Below are 18,217 nucleotides of genomic sequence, written 5' to 3'. Positions count from 1 at the left end.
GCTGCTATGGAAAGATGTGATCAGTTGTCCTAAGAAGGCTTTTCCCTCAAAACCTCTGTCGGTAATCGTGAAATTTCTCCAGTTCGCGTGAAACAAACCGCTTTGTGGTGGAGTGTAAATGTCGGTGCGTCCCTGCTGAACATTTAGTCGGCCAGAAATGAGTGAGAATTAGTCTACGACAGAGGATTCCCTCGGCGGTTTTGGTAAGTTGTTAAATGGCCCGTCGGTCGGTTGAGGAGATTTTCACAGTCTGTGTAAGGGACACGGTGAACTCACTGGCTTTGTGGTATTTAATTTCGTCTTAAAAGGAACGCTTTTGCAACGGTTCAATTGTCGTCCGGTTAAATATGTTGAGTTATTGACTGTAACGTTACAAGCAAGAATACAAATGCAAAATAAGCAAGTTTCGCTCGCAAATGCTAAGGGGAGTCAAATAACGTTAGGCTCGTTATTTGAAATAAGTGCACGAGCTTTTGTTTTCTTATACACACCCATTAAGTCATTTATACTAGTGGTTGTTGTTATTACGTTCATTTTCTTGTAGCTGGTTGACAGCGTTCGTAAGTGTACGCGGTGTACTCTGTTGTGATCACACTGCAGTGCTCCTGTCTCTATTCCCTTTGCTGTTGTTTAACTATAAATGGAAACATTAGTCACTTGTTTTTACACACCACAAATCTTAGACATCCAAATATCAAACAAAACATGTGCAAAACGCGCATCTGATACGGGTTGCATCAAGCTGTCAGCCGGTGCCAGGTTTTAAAGTTTGCATGCAGTGACAGCTAGTATATTTAGATCTTATAAAATATTAAGATGTTCTGCTACACTGTGGATCAGAGCGTTTAAATCATGCAGGGGTGATATTTCACTTCTCCAATGACTGTGATGTGTGCATAATGCCATAAAATGACCACACTCCATCCATTCATTTTGATGAATGCAATACAGTATGAGTAATCTTTCATATAGCATGGTTTCATCATCAGCATGTTGTTGTTAAAGGGACAGTTCACCTAAATAAAAAGATTCTGTCATTTTTTACTCGCTGTCATGTTGTTCCAAACATGTATGATTTTTTTATTTCTTCAGTGGAACACAAAAGGAGATGTTAAGCTGAATATTAGGCACTGACAACCTTGGTCACCATTCATTTTCATTATGTTTTTTTCCATTCAATTAAAGTGAATGTTGACTGAGACTGTCTAGTGTCTCCTTTTTTTGTTCCACAGAAGAACGTCATCCGGATTTGAAACAACATGAGGGTGAGTAATTGACATCCTTCCTGAGAATTTTATTTACTAGCTCTGAAATGGATTCAATATTGTGTCGTTGTATGCATATGTGCATCTTAGTGTCAGTGAGAGAATTTCAACCACATTCATGTTTGGCATGACCTAAAATTATTACAGATGGTTTAATACCAAACTGTAGATTAATTATTTTCCTTGCAGGTCAGATTTTCAGTCTTGGTGTTTTTAAGATGTCAGCTCTCCAATAATGCATGTCAAAAGAGTTGATGAGAAAGCAATCACGTCTCTCACCCCCGTCTGTCACATTGTCAACAGTCTGGGTCCAGAAAGACAAAAAGCTGTAAACGTGTAAAATGATCTGCGATAACAGCCAACTGTACCCCCTCCTACGTCCTCGAGACAAGCTGTGTGCTCTGTTGCGGAATTACATTACATTTTTTGTCTGTTTCATTCAAAATTAAGATTCAACTAAGCTTATAGCGTAAATGTGAATCACAACTGTCTGTTTTAGCTCTGAATTCAAAATGTGAGTTCCTTTTTAGCTCTGCTTTGCATGTAGCCTATTCACTATTAGAGCACATCGATTGATATTTTTATTACTGGGATTAATTTGTGTCCAGTCTCTGTATTGTCCCTTAATTTAAACAGTTGAGATTGATTTTGAAGAGCCCAAGGGGCGCACAACTGCCCGCGATGCTAAATGCGCTCCCCCACCCCCTGTTCGCATCGTGATATGATGTCTGGAGGCTGCGTGTGTCATGCTACCATTGGTGTCAAACAGCAGCATTTCATATTTCTGACAAATTGCTACCAGTGCAAACTCCAGGGCTTGTGTGAATCACACTATATCCGTCCATAGCACCACTTGACTTTCTGTAGGACCACAGAAACAGTCATCAGATTATACAAGAACCCTTTATCCAACAAAACAAGCAGGCGTCCTCTGAAATGAATAACTCTTTATCATAAATATTTGTCCGTAATTATTGCACTTCGTCATGTGATCTCTGAACATTTTTGCTTTCGAAATGTTCCATGTAACAGACCGTTCAGTATGAAAATCTTGTAATATGCAGATTACGCCACAGAGATTTGTAGATAAACCCATGCAGATTAAGGAACGGAAGGATTACAAATAGTGAAAGGGGGAAAACATGAATCGCAGCGGCAGAGTTCAGAGTTCCCCTTTTATTTTAGTTAATTTGAGCTCCATCAGTGCTTAACATTTGCCTTTCTCGAGCAGGTTGTGGCCTGAGCCGCCATTTGTAAATGGGCTTCTATTGTCTATTATGGAAGTCACATAAACAGTTCACACCTGCTGCTAATCTTTGCTCATGCAAATGCATGTGGATCTGATGGGTTGTCATTCATACAGGGGCAGAGCTGTTAATGGCGTCTCACTGTTTTGAGGTGTCAGCGAGGGCATGGCTTTTGCTAGATTTCCTTCCCCCACCTGTTATTTGCCCTCTTTATAACTCACACTTTTTTGGCAGTGTACTGAAAGACCTCATTGGGTTGGCTATTGGCCCTCAAGGCAAGAATGCAATAAATGAGTGTCCTAGGGTTACATTGTTTGGGTGTGCTTGAGTTTTGTTTTTAGTCAAGAAGCCACGTTTGCATGTCAGGTTGTTTTTATCAATTGAGTATCGACACAGACTCAATGTTTCTGGTCTTTTCAGATCTGCAGAATGTCCAAACGCCGTGCTTCGGAACGAGGGGCCGGAGAGTCATCCGGCAGACCCAGCAAGCTCCTTTGTCCTGGGATATCGGGCAACAATGCTAAGAGAGCCGGTCCCTTTGTTTTAGGTAAGCCACCTAGGATAATGCAAGTGAATCTTCAACACTAGCCCAGCCCTATCTTTTTGTGTTTCTATTCAAGCAAGAGAAGAAGGAGGTATAGACTCCATTCGGAAGCCTGTTTGTGTAAAGAATTGCAAGAATGTTTTGGATTGACTGCTTCACTTCTGAATCCGCAGGTCTTTCCCTGTATGTCACTATCACACTACAGTCTTGCCTTTGAAATGCACCCGTCACAGTTGGAAATAGCAGTGTGACGTGGTAGTGCAGGGCACTGTAATGAGAGTGTTTATGATTGGCTTCAAGGGGATTGCTGTGCTCTGCACTGACACTACCTTTTGCATCTTTTCACACTCCTTTTCTCTATCCCTCCCCATCTCGACAGGCCCACGGCTGGGAAACTCTCCCGTGCAGAGTATAGTGCAGTGTTTAGCCAGAAAAGATGGGACGGATGATTTCTATCAGCTAAAAGTGAGTACTCTTTTAGGCCTCGTTTACATGGTATTAACATCAAGTGGTCAGGTGATCCTTCACAAATCGTTCTAATATGGTGATTTCTTTCAATGTTGAAAACAGTTTCTTAATATTTTTGTTGATAGAAACTTTTCAGGACATTTTGATGAATAGAAAGTTCAAACAGCATTTTATTTGTATTGAATTTGTATTTATTACCCTTTTTTTTATCTGAACCTACACTTTTGAACGGTAGTGTGTATGTATAACTGAATTGTAATTGTTTATTCAGTAGCTGCTCTGGATTCAGTAATTCATTCAGTGAATGATCCATCAGACATCTTCCTGAAGATCTTGATTAAGTGGGGAAAAATCAATATTTTTTTCTGCCCTACAAAAATTGATCCCTGTTCACTTTCTTTATTGGAGATCAGATCAGCAAAAATAGCTTTTTATGACAGTCTCATTCTGTATCACCTCACAAAAACCCTCCCACGTGATTCAAACGTGTCCTGACCAGGGAAGTGAGACTGCTTCTGAACACAAAAGCCCCTGTGTGTCTAACTGTTTGCATGAACCTTTGACCTGCCTCAACAAATCTCTACAATCCTGTCCAATTGATGACCGACTCTGGTTCAGAGATGACCATTAAACCTTTTTGTTTATGAACCAGCCTGTTACTGGTGGGGCTTGACTGAAAGGTGATTGTCAACCTTTTGACCCTACTCTTCCATGCCCATGAGTCTAGTGTCTCTCAGATCGTTGTGCAGATGTGTTGAAGGACATGTGAGGGACTTATCTTTGTCTTCTCTGAAGATAAAGCCTTTAATGGACCCTCTGTATTGCCTCAAGATCGTTGATAGCTTAGTATTCCATCACATTGAAGATAAGAGACCCCCAGGAAGGTTTAGAACAGGATCTAGTGGTGTGGTATCTTCTTACCTTCGACCTTTGTTGTAGATTCTGACCCTGGAAGAACGTGGGGACACAGCGGGAGAGACGCAGGAAGAAAGGCAAGGCAAAATGCTCCTGCATACGGAGTATTCTTTACTATCACTGCTCTCCAACCAAGAGGGAGTGGTTCACCATCACGGCCTCTTCCAGGTAAGATCAGGAGTAGCTTGTGTAGAATGTGTCATTACAGTTTTTTAATGACTGTCAAGCTGCATTATTTGTGCAGCTGCTGGAATTGTTTGGCATCTTGTACATCAGGAGTGGGAAAAAGTAATTAATTGCATCATGATTCTTTCTCAAATGGTTTAGCTTTGAGCCTCACAAATAGTATCTATTCATTATAAGTCATTATGAAAAAACAAAACAATTTAGCATCATGCATTTCCACAGGATGAAATGTTTAACACAAATGAAAATGTATCATCCACAGAAAACGTGCTGTTTGATCTAAAAATGTACTATGTTTTGCTATAATGGTGAATTTCATTTTTTTCAGAGCTGAACCACCTCTTTTTTTTCTTTCTTCTATTGTTGGATGAGAGTACACAATCTGCCTTGACTCAACAAAGATTTGTCTTTTGAAATTTGAAATGCATCAACTTGTTTTGGAGTCTGTCTGTGGCTCTTTGAATCAAAATTGAATCGATTTGAGACGCCTAAAGATATTCCCTCCCCTTGTGTATGTCCTTAGTCTCACAGCTTAATTTGTTCCTTCAGTTGTTTTCATTTTCATCACAAAGTGCTTGCAGTGACTCACCACTTACTTTCTCTTTGAGATGCTTTCTCCACCTCCCTCTCTTGCGTCGGCTTTTTTAACTATATCATAGACCTTTCCTTTCTTCCCTGGTGAAAATCGGCTGCAGAACAAGCCGTACTGTGCTGTCAGGGCCATTCATTGAAGCTTGCAGTATTGATTGGTTTATTATAGCTTGTCTCTAGAGTGGGCCAGTTAATTATGGATCGCCTCTTGTGTTCGGAGGCGCAGTCATTGCAAACACAAACCACACTGCCGATCGATTTGTGGCCCTCGTTTGACCCCGGTCTCAGGTGACCGAAGGAGGGCTTTTATCATTCAAGTTGTTGCACATGGCGAGTCATACAGGAGAATCGCTGCTTTCCTTTTTGTACCACCAGTCCATTAGCGTCATCTTGTACGTGAAACACAGTATTTTCTTCTCCGCGCCATTCAAAAGCTTAATGGTGCGGTTATGTATCCGTTTTCTTTGTTAGACACTGTTAAATGCACTGCTGGGTCGGTCGAGGCAAAGTCTTTTATGCTGTCCCTGCAATTATTGTCTGCGCAAAACTTTTATAACGCATTATCTCTTTCACTTTTCTGTCTCAGGACCGATCCTATGAGATTGTCGAGGACATGGAGGCCAACAAAGTGCGGAAGATGAAGAGACGAATCTGTCTGGTGCTCGACTGCCTCTGTGCCCACGACTTCAGCGACAAGACGGCCGACCTCATCAACCTGCAGCATTATGTCATCAAAGAGAAGCGATTGAGCGAGCGCGAGGCCATCGTTATCTTCTATGATGTGGTGAGAGTGGTGGAGGCGTTACATAAGGTGAGATGCCATGGTGAACTTGTTTTAAGGCCAAGACCAAATAAAGACTCATTTCTAATTTTCGTTTACGTTTAAAAAAAAATGTTTTTTTTTATCAGCATATTTGCGATTAGCAAAAATGATTTTTAGTATTAGTTAATAATAACTTGATTGGAATGCCAATCACATTGGATTCACTTTATTTTTATTTATTTTTTAGCTGCTATTTATTTATTTATTTTTTTGTACTATGGTTTCTGATGGATAAAATTTTACTCTTTGAATTAGTTTGTTTTTTGGGAAGTTTGTCATATTGCAGAAGTAAAATGATGGCACATGATGCATGGCATTTATCTGTAATATAATATAACGGTGATTGTAAGGTTGCATGCTGTCCAACTTAGCCCATATCTTCTGGTATATATTGTAACCGTTCCCTGTTCTTACCATTGTAGAAGAACATCGTGCATAGAGACTTGAAGCTTGGAAACATGGTGCTCAATAAAAGGTAAGACGTCTTTCCTCCTTCCTTTTACCTGCTGATGCTGTGCTAGTGGAGTTTTCTGTGCGCTAAGCTCTCTGTTGGGGTTTCATAGAGCACCGTCTGGCCTCATTGACCCTTCTCCTCTTGAGCTCTTAGTGCGAGTGTGATTCATCCCCACAGGCTCAAGAGGGAGGGGAGGGAGCAGCGGGAAACTATCCCAGTTAAAGCGAACAGGCATGGAACGTGCCCCTGGTTCATTCCCTGGAAAAAAGGAGAGGGTGATAGAGCCAGGGAAGGGGGGGGGTGGTAAAACAGCACATGCTAGCTTGAAGGCATCTGATGTCGGCAAGCATTGTGAATCAGATAGGTCTAGTGGAATTCCCAATCCCTCATCCCTAAAGACCCTCTCCAAACACCATATGTGCCGTGTGCATGTGTCTCTGCCTTGTGTGGAATGGGAATGCTTCTAAAAACAGCTCTGTTGTCTCTGCCATTTCAACTGTCCTGAGGAACGAGAGAGTTACTGACTAATTGAAAATCCTCAGTTCTGCCTGTCACATGTGCCAGCATGTGTTGCTCGCCACTGAGTTCTCACATATTGTAGTTCGGTCACATAAGTGCCCAGCTTGTCTAATTACGAAACCCGTCACACCATATAAGCTCAGAGGCATGTGTAGAGAGAGGAGAAGTGGGTCTAGTTTCTTTCATCATCCGCTCTCTCTTCCCTGTCTCTTTACAGGCAACTGTACTTGCGTTCTGGCTGGTTGAATAGATGGTTTGCATTATGCAGCATTTTTTGCCATTAACCACTTCAAGCCCACAGAAAAACAAAGCCCACTGGTGTATTATCTAAAACTGCTTCTAACTTACACTACCTTTCAAAAGTTTGGGGTCTGTTTTTTTTTTTTTTTTGTGGAAAGAAATAAGCATGGATGCATTAAATTGATCAAACCTGACAGTAACATTTACAGACTTTTACATTGTGAAAAAATCACTGTTTCTTCAAATACACTGTAGACTGGCGTAATGGCTGCTTAAATTCAGCTTTGCCCCACAGGAATACATTTTACAATGTATTTTAAATTGTAATAATATTTCAAAATGTTACTGTTTTTACTGTGTTTTTGATCAAATAAATGCAGCCTTGGTGTGCTTGAATTATTATTTATTTTTTTATAAATCAACCCCAAATTAATATCACTTGGTAAAACTTACCCATGTGCAATGCTTAATTTTCTCAGAAAAGAGTCGAGTTATGAAATATGAACATTGAGTAACATGAGTTTCAGTGCATTTGTTTTTGCCTGGTTTTGCAGTGCATTTGTTTTTTCTATCATTTCTTGTATGTGCCATTGTTGTCAAGCATTTTACGCTTCTTCCATGGGAGTCAATTAAAAAGACTGGTATTGCATTGATGAACAGCAAAAGAAAACATCCACACGTATGCACACTTGTCACTGGACCCTATGGTGATGAAACCGAGCAGTCTGGTCTGTCTGCTTTGGTTCAGCAAGAGAGCAGAACACTGTGTCCCAGCTGGAGATAATACAGCCCTCTGCCAAAGGATTCATAGCTCAGAGCTGAGTCACACTCATGTAACGCTGGCAGACCTCCCCATCCCCCCCGCCCCTTTTTTTTTTGCTTTTTCACTCTCCAAATACCCTTCTGATCCGACTGTCTGTGTGACCCTGCCCAGCCGGCAGACTGTTGGATTTGGGTGGAATGGACAGTACTCTGTATTAGTCATAAGTGGTCCATGACATGATACTTGGGCTTTCGAAAATGACTGCTGAATGTGGTTCTGACATGTAATATCTGTGGAGCTTTCTGCATGCTGCAGAATCAACCTGTGAAGGCTTTATCATCAGCATTTTGTCATTAACTGCCATGTAGTGCAGAAGCTTCTCTCACATTTCACAAGCGTTGGTGCCATCATTTCATACCTCCTTTCCCTCCTTCACAGCTTACACACTCCGCTCTTTAGGGAGCACCATATGGCTGTCACCATCAAGGCTCTATAAAAGTGAACAAATTGCCTGATCTGCACATTTGCTTTCACTTATTAGCTTTGTTCCTCGTACAGCACAGATTGCCCAAGCAAAGGAACTCCAATACTAAACAATTGCATCAAAATCCCACATTAACCTCACCCAGCAGAGGCAGTTCTGACTGGATTTCAACATCGAGACTTCCTCTTGCGTTTAAACCATTTAACTTTTCCCATCAACAGGGGCTAATTTTAGCAGCACTGGGAGGCTTCTGGTCTCTTCACTTGAGCAGGAAGAGGAGAGTGAGCAATGAGAATGACCTAAGGAGAAACACTTGCTGACTTTTTTGTTGTTGTCCGAGAACCAAAGCTCAAACAGTCATGATGAAGTCAGATAAAAGCTTCCATTTAGAGTAAAACTATTAAAAGATTAAAACTTGCAGGAATTAGTTGCTGCGTGTAAAGAACGTCATGTAAGACAACCAGTTTGTGAGATTTAGGAGCATGTAATTTGAAAATATTGCCACCATGTGAAATTGACGTGCAAAAACGACTGTCATCTCCATTCAACACAAAACTTTTGAATATATTATGTATTCAAATGCCTTGAAACGCACAAACTTTAGCAAGTTGTCGATGAGTGTGAGATATCTGGATCTTAGTGGATCCAGTTAATGCATAACAATATTGTTGCATTTGATTTATTTTGTTAAATTGACTATTTATACACCATTAAAAGTAATCTGAAATTGAAAACGTAAACAGATTATAACTGGTAAAAAATGCTGTGTAGAATGGATAGCGTTTTTTTCTCATAATCCATTGTGACTAATCAATCTCAACTCTCTTTTTGCTTCTAATCTAATTTAATCATGACCCTCCTTTTTAAATGAAGATGGTAATGAGCATTAAACCAGTAAGAAATTCTTCTGGGAAAAACAATGTTTCTGGAACGAGCCTGTTTGTAACTGTTAGGCGTAAGTGTGACAGTCACTTTCAGGGTGTGAAAGTGAGAGCGTAACTGGGGAAGCATGGGAAAAGAGGATGTAGCTGAGAGATGTAGCTGTTGTGGTGGATGTTTTTGTTGTTTTGAGTGAAGGGAGATTACAGCTCTTGACTGTGTGAATTCTCACATTGGATGTCCCCCAGTTCAGCTCAGTCAGCTGACGCGTTAGTTTTGCTCATTGTAAATGTGAATGCATTTTTTTAAATGGTTCTCTGTATGTTGGTGTGCTTGTTTTCATTGCATGCCTGTCACTGAAAAAGTGCTGTTCTTTCCTTTCTGAGGTGCAAAGATTAGTCATCACCGAGCTTGTGAGAAGCCACAGGTGACTCACTTGTTTGTCAAGTGCAGCCACGGTGTGTTCTGTCATGTTGGGTTCTGCTTTCTGGAAAGGCAGAATGGCTCCCTGCCATAGATTAGATTTAATGACAGAGACAAAAATATCAAAGGCATGTTTGCACAGATACAAACACGACTCACCTAACAACAGTTAGAGTTTCATTTTGATATGCATATATAGTGTAAAAATGTGTGTGTTTGTACATGTATTCCACAATAATCCAGACAGTAGAAATGAATTGAATACAGAATTTGGAGTGGCTCTTTGAGGGTGAATCTAACAAAAACATAAATATTTCTGAATCAGATTGCAATACAAAATTAGATTTTTTTTTATTTGTTTCATTTTCATAAAGGGAATTTATGGCTTTTCTGGCATGTAATGAAAATAATGTTATGCTTCAAAGAAAGGGATAGTTCACCCAAAAATGAAAATTCTGTAATTTACTAATAAAAAAATTCATGGGCCCTATTGACTAATTGACTAATAGTATTTTGTTCCCCATACTATGGGAATCAATGGGGCCCATCAATTGTTTGGTTACCTATATTCTTCAAAATATCTTTTGTGTTCAGCAGAAGAAATAAATTCAAAAACACAAAGTAATACAGGTTTGGAACAACTTGAGGGTGAGTAAATGACAGAATAAAACTTTTTGGGTGTACTGTCCCTTTAATATTTCTGATTTTCTTTATATAACGTATCATTTTGTTGTTTTTTGTCCTTTTGATTTTGTGGGAAATTATGACCTTTATTTCACAAGCTATCCTTTTAATAAACAGTGCGACTTGATGCGGGAATTCATGGTTGTTTTTTGACGTCATCGGCATGTTTTGTTTGTGTGCTCCAGGACCCATCGGATCACCATCACAAACTTTTGCCTTGGCAAGCATTTGGTGAGTGAAGAAGATCTGTTAAAGGACCAGCGAGGGAGTCCAGCCTACATCAGCCCAGATGTCCTAAGTGGTGAGAATCCAGCTTCTCTCTCTCTGTGTGTTTATGTGTGTGACTCACATGACTCACCCTTCATGTCACCACTGTAATCAAAGCTCATAAACCCAACCACCTACACGGCCTTAATCAGGACAGCAGTCACAAACCGTCAGCATGGATGAGCAATAGTTACGTTTATTGAAGTCATTATTTGTGTTGTGTGCCGCAGGACTTAACCTGTTAGCTCATCAACGACTCGATACCAAAACTCTTCCCTTAGCTTGTTGTCAGGGCCTCAGGCAGTGCTACAGATAAAATTAACAGCGGTCGTATCACGAGGTTTATCTTTCCAAACAATCTTTCTTTGTGGAACCGAAGTTCACTCAAGTGATGTAATTTCAGTACATGAGACTCGCTGTTTATCTTGTGTGGCAAACATTTATGTAGTCAAAAGAGGTATATGTATACTTATGTAGTCAAAAGAGGAAATATTTGGACCTTTATATAAAATTTAGTTTCTAAAAACGTTTAAGAAATGCTTACGGGCCGGTGGATGTCTATGGAGAATTACACGCTTGCCCGTGGAACTTCATTATAAGTACATTCCTGTCAGCATATATTTTTTTGGTTTTCACAAACTTAAATGTGGCTAGTCAATATTGTTACTAAATATTTATATTCCTAAAATATTCAGGGGTCTTCAGCAGGCCAGATATTGTAGTATCACCAACAATTGTAAAAAGTTACTTTCAAGCCACTAGAAGCTGACATTCAGCTAAATGTCTAGTTGTCCCTCCCACATTAAAATGTATGAAGTACAATTAAAATGAAATGCAATTATATGACTCTCTTTGTTTTTTACATTGCAAAGCAAATTTGCAATGAAACGGTATACAAAGTATGTAAATATATTCATATAGCTTCAAAAACCTGTGCATCACAGGCTACTGTCTGACACCCAAGTCTATTCCAAAAGGAAGGTTGCTTCCTGAGATACCTATTTTTTATTTTGCCTAATTCAAAGACGACATCAACTTAGTGAAAAATAAATAAAGCGTAATGACATTAATAATTATGATTCATTAAAAACTGAAATGTCAATAAAAAATAAAAAAAGGACTTTTATCTAAAATCAATATTTGTGTACTATGTATGTTAATGTCCCATGAACTTTTTGTGCAGAGCGCTATTAGAATGAAATGGTTAAAAATCCCTGCTTTAAATAATTTTTTCGTTTAGTTAATGAACTAGCTAAAATATCCGACAACACAACCTTTTCAAAACTCTTTCATGTGTTTTCTGGGTTTTTCCGAGATCTTTGTGGATGTAGGCTCTGGTTAGTTGGTGCATTCCGAGCATGCATGTTAAATAGAGGCGCAGTCGAGCTCTTGTTTGTGGTCTCCATTCACAGTAAAATGATAGAAAGAAACCGGGAGTAAATCAGCGGAATATGACAGCAGAACAAAGGAAGAGCTGCTTCAGTGAGTCATCACAATGAGTCATGCTGAGAGGAACTACTCTTCCTGCTCGCTCTCCCTATCTCTCTCTCTCTCTCTTGCTCTCTTCCTCTCACTGTTTTTTCCATCGCTACCTCTCTTTCGCTTTCTCATGCGTAGGGTCGAAGTAGAAAGAGAGAATGTGTACATTACAGAAAAATATAGCATGCAAATCAAGCTGTTTACCAAATAGAAACCTACCCAATTAACCCCTCTTTTAAAACAAGCTCCCATGACTCATTTGTACTCTTCTGGCATGTTGTTCTGTTGCCCATTTATGGTGGTAAACAAACCAGTATGGTGTGAATAGGTTTTGGGGGACTATACAACAGGAGACTGGAGTCATGGGTGCTGAGAACTTATAACGTACTTGTCTATGTACTTGTGTAGTGTTTGATACTGTGAATAAGCAATCTGTTGTAGAGCTGCCTGCTGAAATTGCACTTTGTTTCCATGTAGGTCGACCGTACCGCGGTAAACCCAGCGATATGTGGGCACTCGGTGTGGTGCTGTTCACCATGCTCTACGGCCAGTTCCCGTTCTATGACAGTATACCTCAAGAGCTCTTCCGCAAGATCAAAGCAGCAGAGTACTCCATCCCTGAGTGAGTCTCTCCATTATCTCTGGGCTTTGATATGAATCAAATGTTTAAACATGTTAATTAGCTAATATTGTGTTGGACCTTGTTTAAAAGGATAGTTCACTCGATAATAACCCCCCCCCCCACACACACACACACACACACACACTTGTTCACATTGCGTGTCAAGATTGTCATTCAATTTTGACTAAAATTTTCTTCTGTTCCTCACTTAATTTTCCTCACTTAAAACATATGACATATGCCGTAGTATCAGTAAGGAATAATTGATGGGCCCACACATAGTTGAATAAACAAATAAGGATTTTGCAGTGTGTATAATACTTATAGTAATTATAATGAAATCAATTTCACAAGAAGTAGTGAAGTTCATTTGCGGGTGATTGCATGTTAGCGTCAGGGATGGAAATTAGCACCAGCCACCAGCCAAATGCTGGTGATTTTGTGTTGTGGCTGGTAAACTAGCTTCACCTACTAGCCACCGTGGAGGGTAAATAAAAGTAGCATGCTGTTTCACTTTTACAGGAGGCACACCTTAAGACCTTACCCTATGGAATAAACGGCTTAAGAATTTTATATCTTGTAGTATTAATTTTCACATGCAGTTACACATTGTCGGTTGAAAACAAGAAAGTGGCTGGTAGATTTTGGTATCCACCAGCCACAGTGGCAGATGGACAAAAATGTTAATTTCCATCCCTGGTTAGCGTCTTTGTTTCCATAGCGACGGAGTCTAGAGAACATGCGCCGTAAACTGGCGTAATGCGCGTTTTTTGTAAAACCATGTCGAGCTCATGTCCTCTCCAGATATGAAAAGGGTATCAATGGGTCTGTCCAGTAACTAATGATGAACGTAAGGCGAACTACTCAGTTTAATTTGCTCACACGGTGCGATGGACTTAAAGCAGTATGCCGTGACCGACAAATCCATGCTTTTAAAGGTATAGGCCTATTGTTTTTTTGTTTTTGTTTTTAAATTTGTATGCTCTCTTAATATAATATTCCATACATTGTCAGAGCTTGGTAGACGGGTAACTATTATATTTGTAGATGTTATTAGATAGATTGTTATTTATTAAGTTATCGTTTATAAATATTATCATATGCATAATAATTGATGATCCTTTCTATCATACACAATTTATTGCATTTAAAAGAAGTTTAAAAAAGTGCTAAATTATTTAAATAAATTATGAATACATTATTATGTAATTATTCGTTCCATTTTTAAGTAGTAAATAAATAAAAAATGGAACAAAGTCTGTGCAGCGTAAAGTTGAGCCTCGATATCAAGGTCCCGCCCTCACTCCGTTAGTACAGTTTAATTACTGCAGAACTAATTGTGTCAGAGTGAAATAAACAGTTATGGAAATGTAGAAAATAAAGCTGAAGCTCCAATCTCCTCCCGAAAATCGATGTTGTTGATTACCCAAAAGTATGTTGTTGCCTCAGTGACTACTTCGTTTATCAGGTAAAAATAAATAAAATCACTTAAACTTACATCACCGTGATAAAAACAACCTAAAATGACAGAAAACATCTTTGGATTTTTTTTTTTAAGTGTAACTTGATTTAATTTCCATCGCGTTCCTATGGTGAGGCGGGGTTTATGACCTATTGGGACCAACCACCGGGGGGCGATCGAGACGCTTTGGCATTAGAGGATGGATACCCGACCCGAGCCCGACGGGCCGGCCCGGGTTCGGACAGATATTTAGAAATTATGTTCGGGTTCGGGTCGGGCTCGGTCACATCAGCGCGATAAGGCATTGAACATTTTAAATTTAAAACCACTTATTATGTAGGTAGCCAATGTGCCTGATGCTTTCACTTGATGCAAACAATCTTTTTCGTGATTATAATACATGTAAAATATTACCATAACATCTGTCTTCCTGTGTGCGGACATTTGTTTATGTAGCCGTGACAACGAAACACGTGCATAATGTGCGCGCACCTGTGTTGAGAGCGCTTGTTGCTCCGCGCGCTGATGCGCTCATCCTGTTGACATTTCCGAATGCCTTCCTACAGTTGCTTAATAAAAGCGGTTTTCCAAACAAACGTACAATTGTCATTAGTATGAGAAAAAATTTTAACTACCGGTCTCGGGTCGGGCTCGGACATAAATATATTTATGCCTGTCGGGCTCGGGTCGGGTTCGGTTACTGCTCTGTCGGACGCGGGCCGGGCTCGGACAGAAAAAAATGGCACTTGGTCCGTACTGTATGTGTGTGCTTTTGAATGGGAACTGTAATGCGGTCAAGACCTGCCTGGAACTACTTTAGCCATGCGTTTCCCTGAAAATAATTGCACACCTTAGAACTTTTTTTTTTTTTTTTTTAATTTTTTTGGTGAACTATTACTTTCAATGAAGTCTGTGAAATGTTAATGGAAATGCTTATGCGTCTTTGTCTTTTGTTTGTGCAGGGATGGGCGGGTATCAGAAAGTACGGTGTGTTTGATCAGGAAGCTTCTGGTGCTCGACCCCCAGCAGAGGCTCACTGCCACCGAGGTGCTCGAGTCTCTGAGCGCCATCATCGCATCCTGGTGCGTCTCATATAGTTTATAGTTCCATTTTTAGCCAAAAGTTCTTGCCAGAGTTCACATCATTTCTTAGGAATTCATGATGTCATGTTGGGTCAGCGATGTTTTTCTCGCTACAATTTTTGCAATCCATTGCAGTTTTCATTGATGCATTTAAAGCTCCCTTGGCTATAAAGCAAAATTCCTATTTGTCATTGAAAGATTTTTTTTTTTTAAACAGGCAATCTGTGTCCTCGCTGAGTGGCCCTCTACAAGTGGTGCCAGACATAGATGATCAGCTTAACCACCCCGAACATCTTCAGGAGGTCAGTACCACTCGTAGGAATTACTATTATATGAAAGTTTAAGGGTGAAGGGCCTTTAATATGAAACACAAGGGGCACAGGTTAACTTAAAATTATTTGAAATAAGATATATTATTACCGGTATATAGAATCACTGCTTAAAAACCCTCTTGCATTAATTGTTGCATTTAAATGAATGGGACAATTTATGTATGAACTGATTTGTTAAAATTGTACATGTTTGTTTTACTTGTGTCTTATAAATAAGGGCCAAAATTGTGTAGTGCCTCTTGTAGCTCTGAACGAAATTGTAAAAATATATTTTTAAACCGGGTTAACTGATGGTCCCAACTTAAACTCACACCATTGGTTGGTTTGCTCTGCTTGAGAATCCTGCCAACCTGATAATGTTTTGAAAGTGCCAGTCTTTGCTTATTTTAAGCTGGGATTGAGAGTAATAGGAATTTACTCTTTTATTATATCCTCAGGCGAAAGTGACAGAGGAGTCGTCTCAGTATGAATTTGAGAACTACATGAGGCAACAGCTCTTGTTGGCAGAAGAGAAAAACACTATACACGAGACCAAGAACTTCCTCAGCAAGAGGCATTTCGGTAACGTGCCTCCAGTGAGACGCCTTGGCCACGATGCACAGCCCATCAGTCCTCTGGATGCCGCAATACTGGCCCAGCGCTTCCTCCGGAAGTAGCACCGCCTTTCTGTCCGTGGGCGGTGGTCACCGGGAGTGGAGCGAGCCTCCGAACTAGGCGCACACTTGTATGTACGTTGTGTGTGAGAGAGTGTTTGTGAGCACGCAGCATGAGTCTGGCAGACACAAACAAGGGCCAAGGAACAGCTCAGTGCTCTGTTGCTCCATTCATCCACACAGGACACAGACTCTGCCTATGGGCGGCACAAAGGTCTAATGAGACTCTGACCACCACCTCCACCATGCCAATCCTTGCCCAACACACACACACACACACACACACACACACACACACACACACACACACACACACACACACACACACACACACACACACACACACACACACACACACACACACACACACACACACACACACACACACACACACACACACTTTCAGCAATACCCCAACAGAATCATGTAGCAGATGACACACAACCACCCTTCCCCATCCACCTCTCCCCCAGCACTTTCTACAGAAATGCCTCGGATCACATGATCAACCCTTTCGTTCTGTTCCCCTCAACCAGTTTGTCTGTTCCGCTCCCATCTGCATCTATGACTGCAAATCTACCTCTTACCATTTTTTCTATCTATCTATTTCCTCCTTTCTTGGTCAGTTTTTAACAATGCTCTCCGTTCTTATGAAAGCAGGACTCCTTATGTTGAGGGGGGAGACAAGCACAGGCTCAAGAGCATTAGCATTGTGGTTGTGTAACTATTCTGTGTCAAAACCAGTGATTGGTTTTTCCTCAATCTAAATAAGCTTTTTCCCTTCCTCTCCTACAATAACAGTAGCATTTTGCGTAAGATTATTCTCTTTTTTTTGCCATTTGAAGATGTTAAGTATAAGTAAGAAAGCTAATAACCTCATATTACTGAAATCATAGCAGCGCATGTTTCTCATTCCTCTGTTTGAATGAGTTTCTGTTGGCAGCTAGCATCTGTGGATGCATACAACCAAAAGCTTAACTTGGCATCTAAACCGCCGTTACTGGTACGTTACTCTCCCCTTTTGCTTTCGTCCAATCAGAAGGCAGCATAAATATCAAGAGCACCATTTCCTGTGCATTCCTCCAACTGTAAACCGAAATGTACATTTTAAACATGGTATACGCCACTACAACGGACTCTCGAAAGCTGAGCTGGGTGGGACAGCCATGGATATTGGTGTGTATATCACATAGGGACTCTTTGCGGGGCTGTGCTTGGAAAAAGATGAGGTATGGGACAGCTGGTGATGGGATGAAACTGTCAGGAAGCAGGGCGGCTGAGCCGGCAGTCATGCGGAAGTCTAAGCCAAGATAAGCCCTGTAAGCACAGCCCTTAAGCCCTCCTTTCCTTTTGTTTCCCTCCGTCTATAGCGCTCACCCTCTGATAGCATGCCAAGCCATCAAAGTGCATCTTCTGCCATGTCCTCTATCTCCGGTGCTTTCGTTCCCCACACAGATTTCAGCTGCAGCTCAGGGATCGAGGATTGGCCGCTAGGGAACGTTTTTGGCCACCGTGATACAAAGAAACCAATTGCATAGGGGACTGTTTCTTTTTGTTTTTCTTTTCATTTTATTCCCTCACCTACCCCTCATTTCAATATTTCAAGCTCATCAGGAAGGAAATGCCATCAAACTCACTCCTCTTAATCTGTTTCTTTTGTGAGAATTGTGCAAGGAAACAGATTCTTAATCTCATTTGACTTTTCCAATCCCATTTAAGCTACCCCATTTGTATAAAGCATAACTGTGGGATATGTTGCCTTAGATTATCGACAGATTCTCAACCATGAGCAGTGAATATGTACTTTTGACGCTAGAATATATCTTAGTATACTA

At 40.5% G+C, this 18,217-nt stretch overlaps 1 protein-coding gene across 2 annotated transcripts; it reads left to right on the top strand.

The window, feature by feature from the left end:
* stk40 (serine/threonine kinase 40) lies at positions 1-16,518 on the top strand. Of its 2 annotated transcripts, XM_079624873.1 has the most exons (12): positions 64-203; positions 1,233-1,265; positions 2,933-3,059; positions 3,436-3,521; positions 4,464-4,607; positions 5,803-6,027; positions 6,462-6,514; positions 10,671-10,786; positions 12,709-12,853; positions 15,278-15,397; positions 15,615-15,699; positions 16,167-16,518. In XM_079624873.1, the coding sequence occupies exons 2-12, from the start codon at positions 1,260-1,262 to the stop codon at positions 16,383-16,385; spliced, it is 1,326 nt and encodes a 441-aa protein (XP_079480999.1). In that variant the 5' UTR covers positions 64-203; positions 1,233-1,259; the 3' UTR covers positions 16,386-16,518. The 2 variants fall into 2 exon arrangements, with proteins under 2 accessions (XP_079481000.1, XP_079480999.1); XM_079624874.1 differs by lacking the exon at positions 1,233-1,265 and having other exon boundaries at positions 1-203.
* The last annotated feature ends 1,699 nt before the right edge of the window (positions 16,519-18,217 follow it).

Source organism: Phoxinus phoxinus, assembly GCF_949152265.1.
Source record: "Phoxinus phoxinus genome assembly, chromosome: 10".
Classification (NCBI taxonomy): domain Eukaryota; kingdom Metazoa; phylum Chordata; class Actinopteri; order Cypriniformes; family Leuciscidae; genus Phoxinus; species Phoxinus phoxinus.
Note: the sequence above shows the minus strand (reverse complement) of the source record. Positions and strands in the feature narration are given on the sequence as shown.

Excerpts from the sequence above, each read along its gene's own strand:
- stk40 (XM_079624873.1), top strand. Across the intron at positions 3,522-4,463 it reads ATGATTTCTATCAGCTAAAA|ATTCTGACCCTGGAAGAACG; the intron begins GTGAGTACTCTT and ends CCTTTGTTGTAG. Across the intron at positions 6,515-10,670 it reads AACATGGTGCTCAATAAAAG|GACCCATCGGATCACCATCA; the intron begins GTAAGACGTCTT and ends TGTGTGCTCCAG.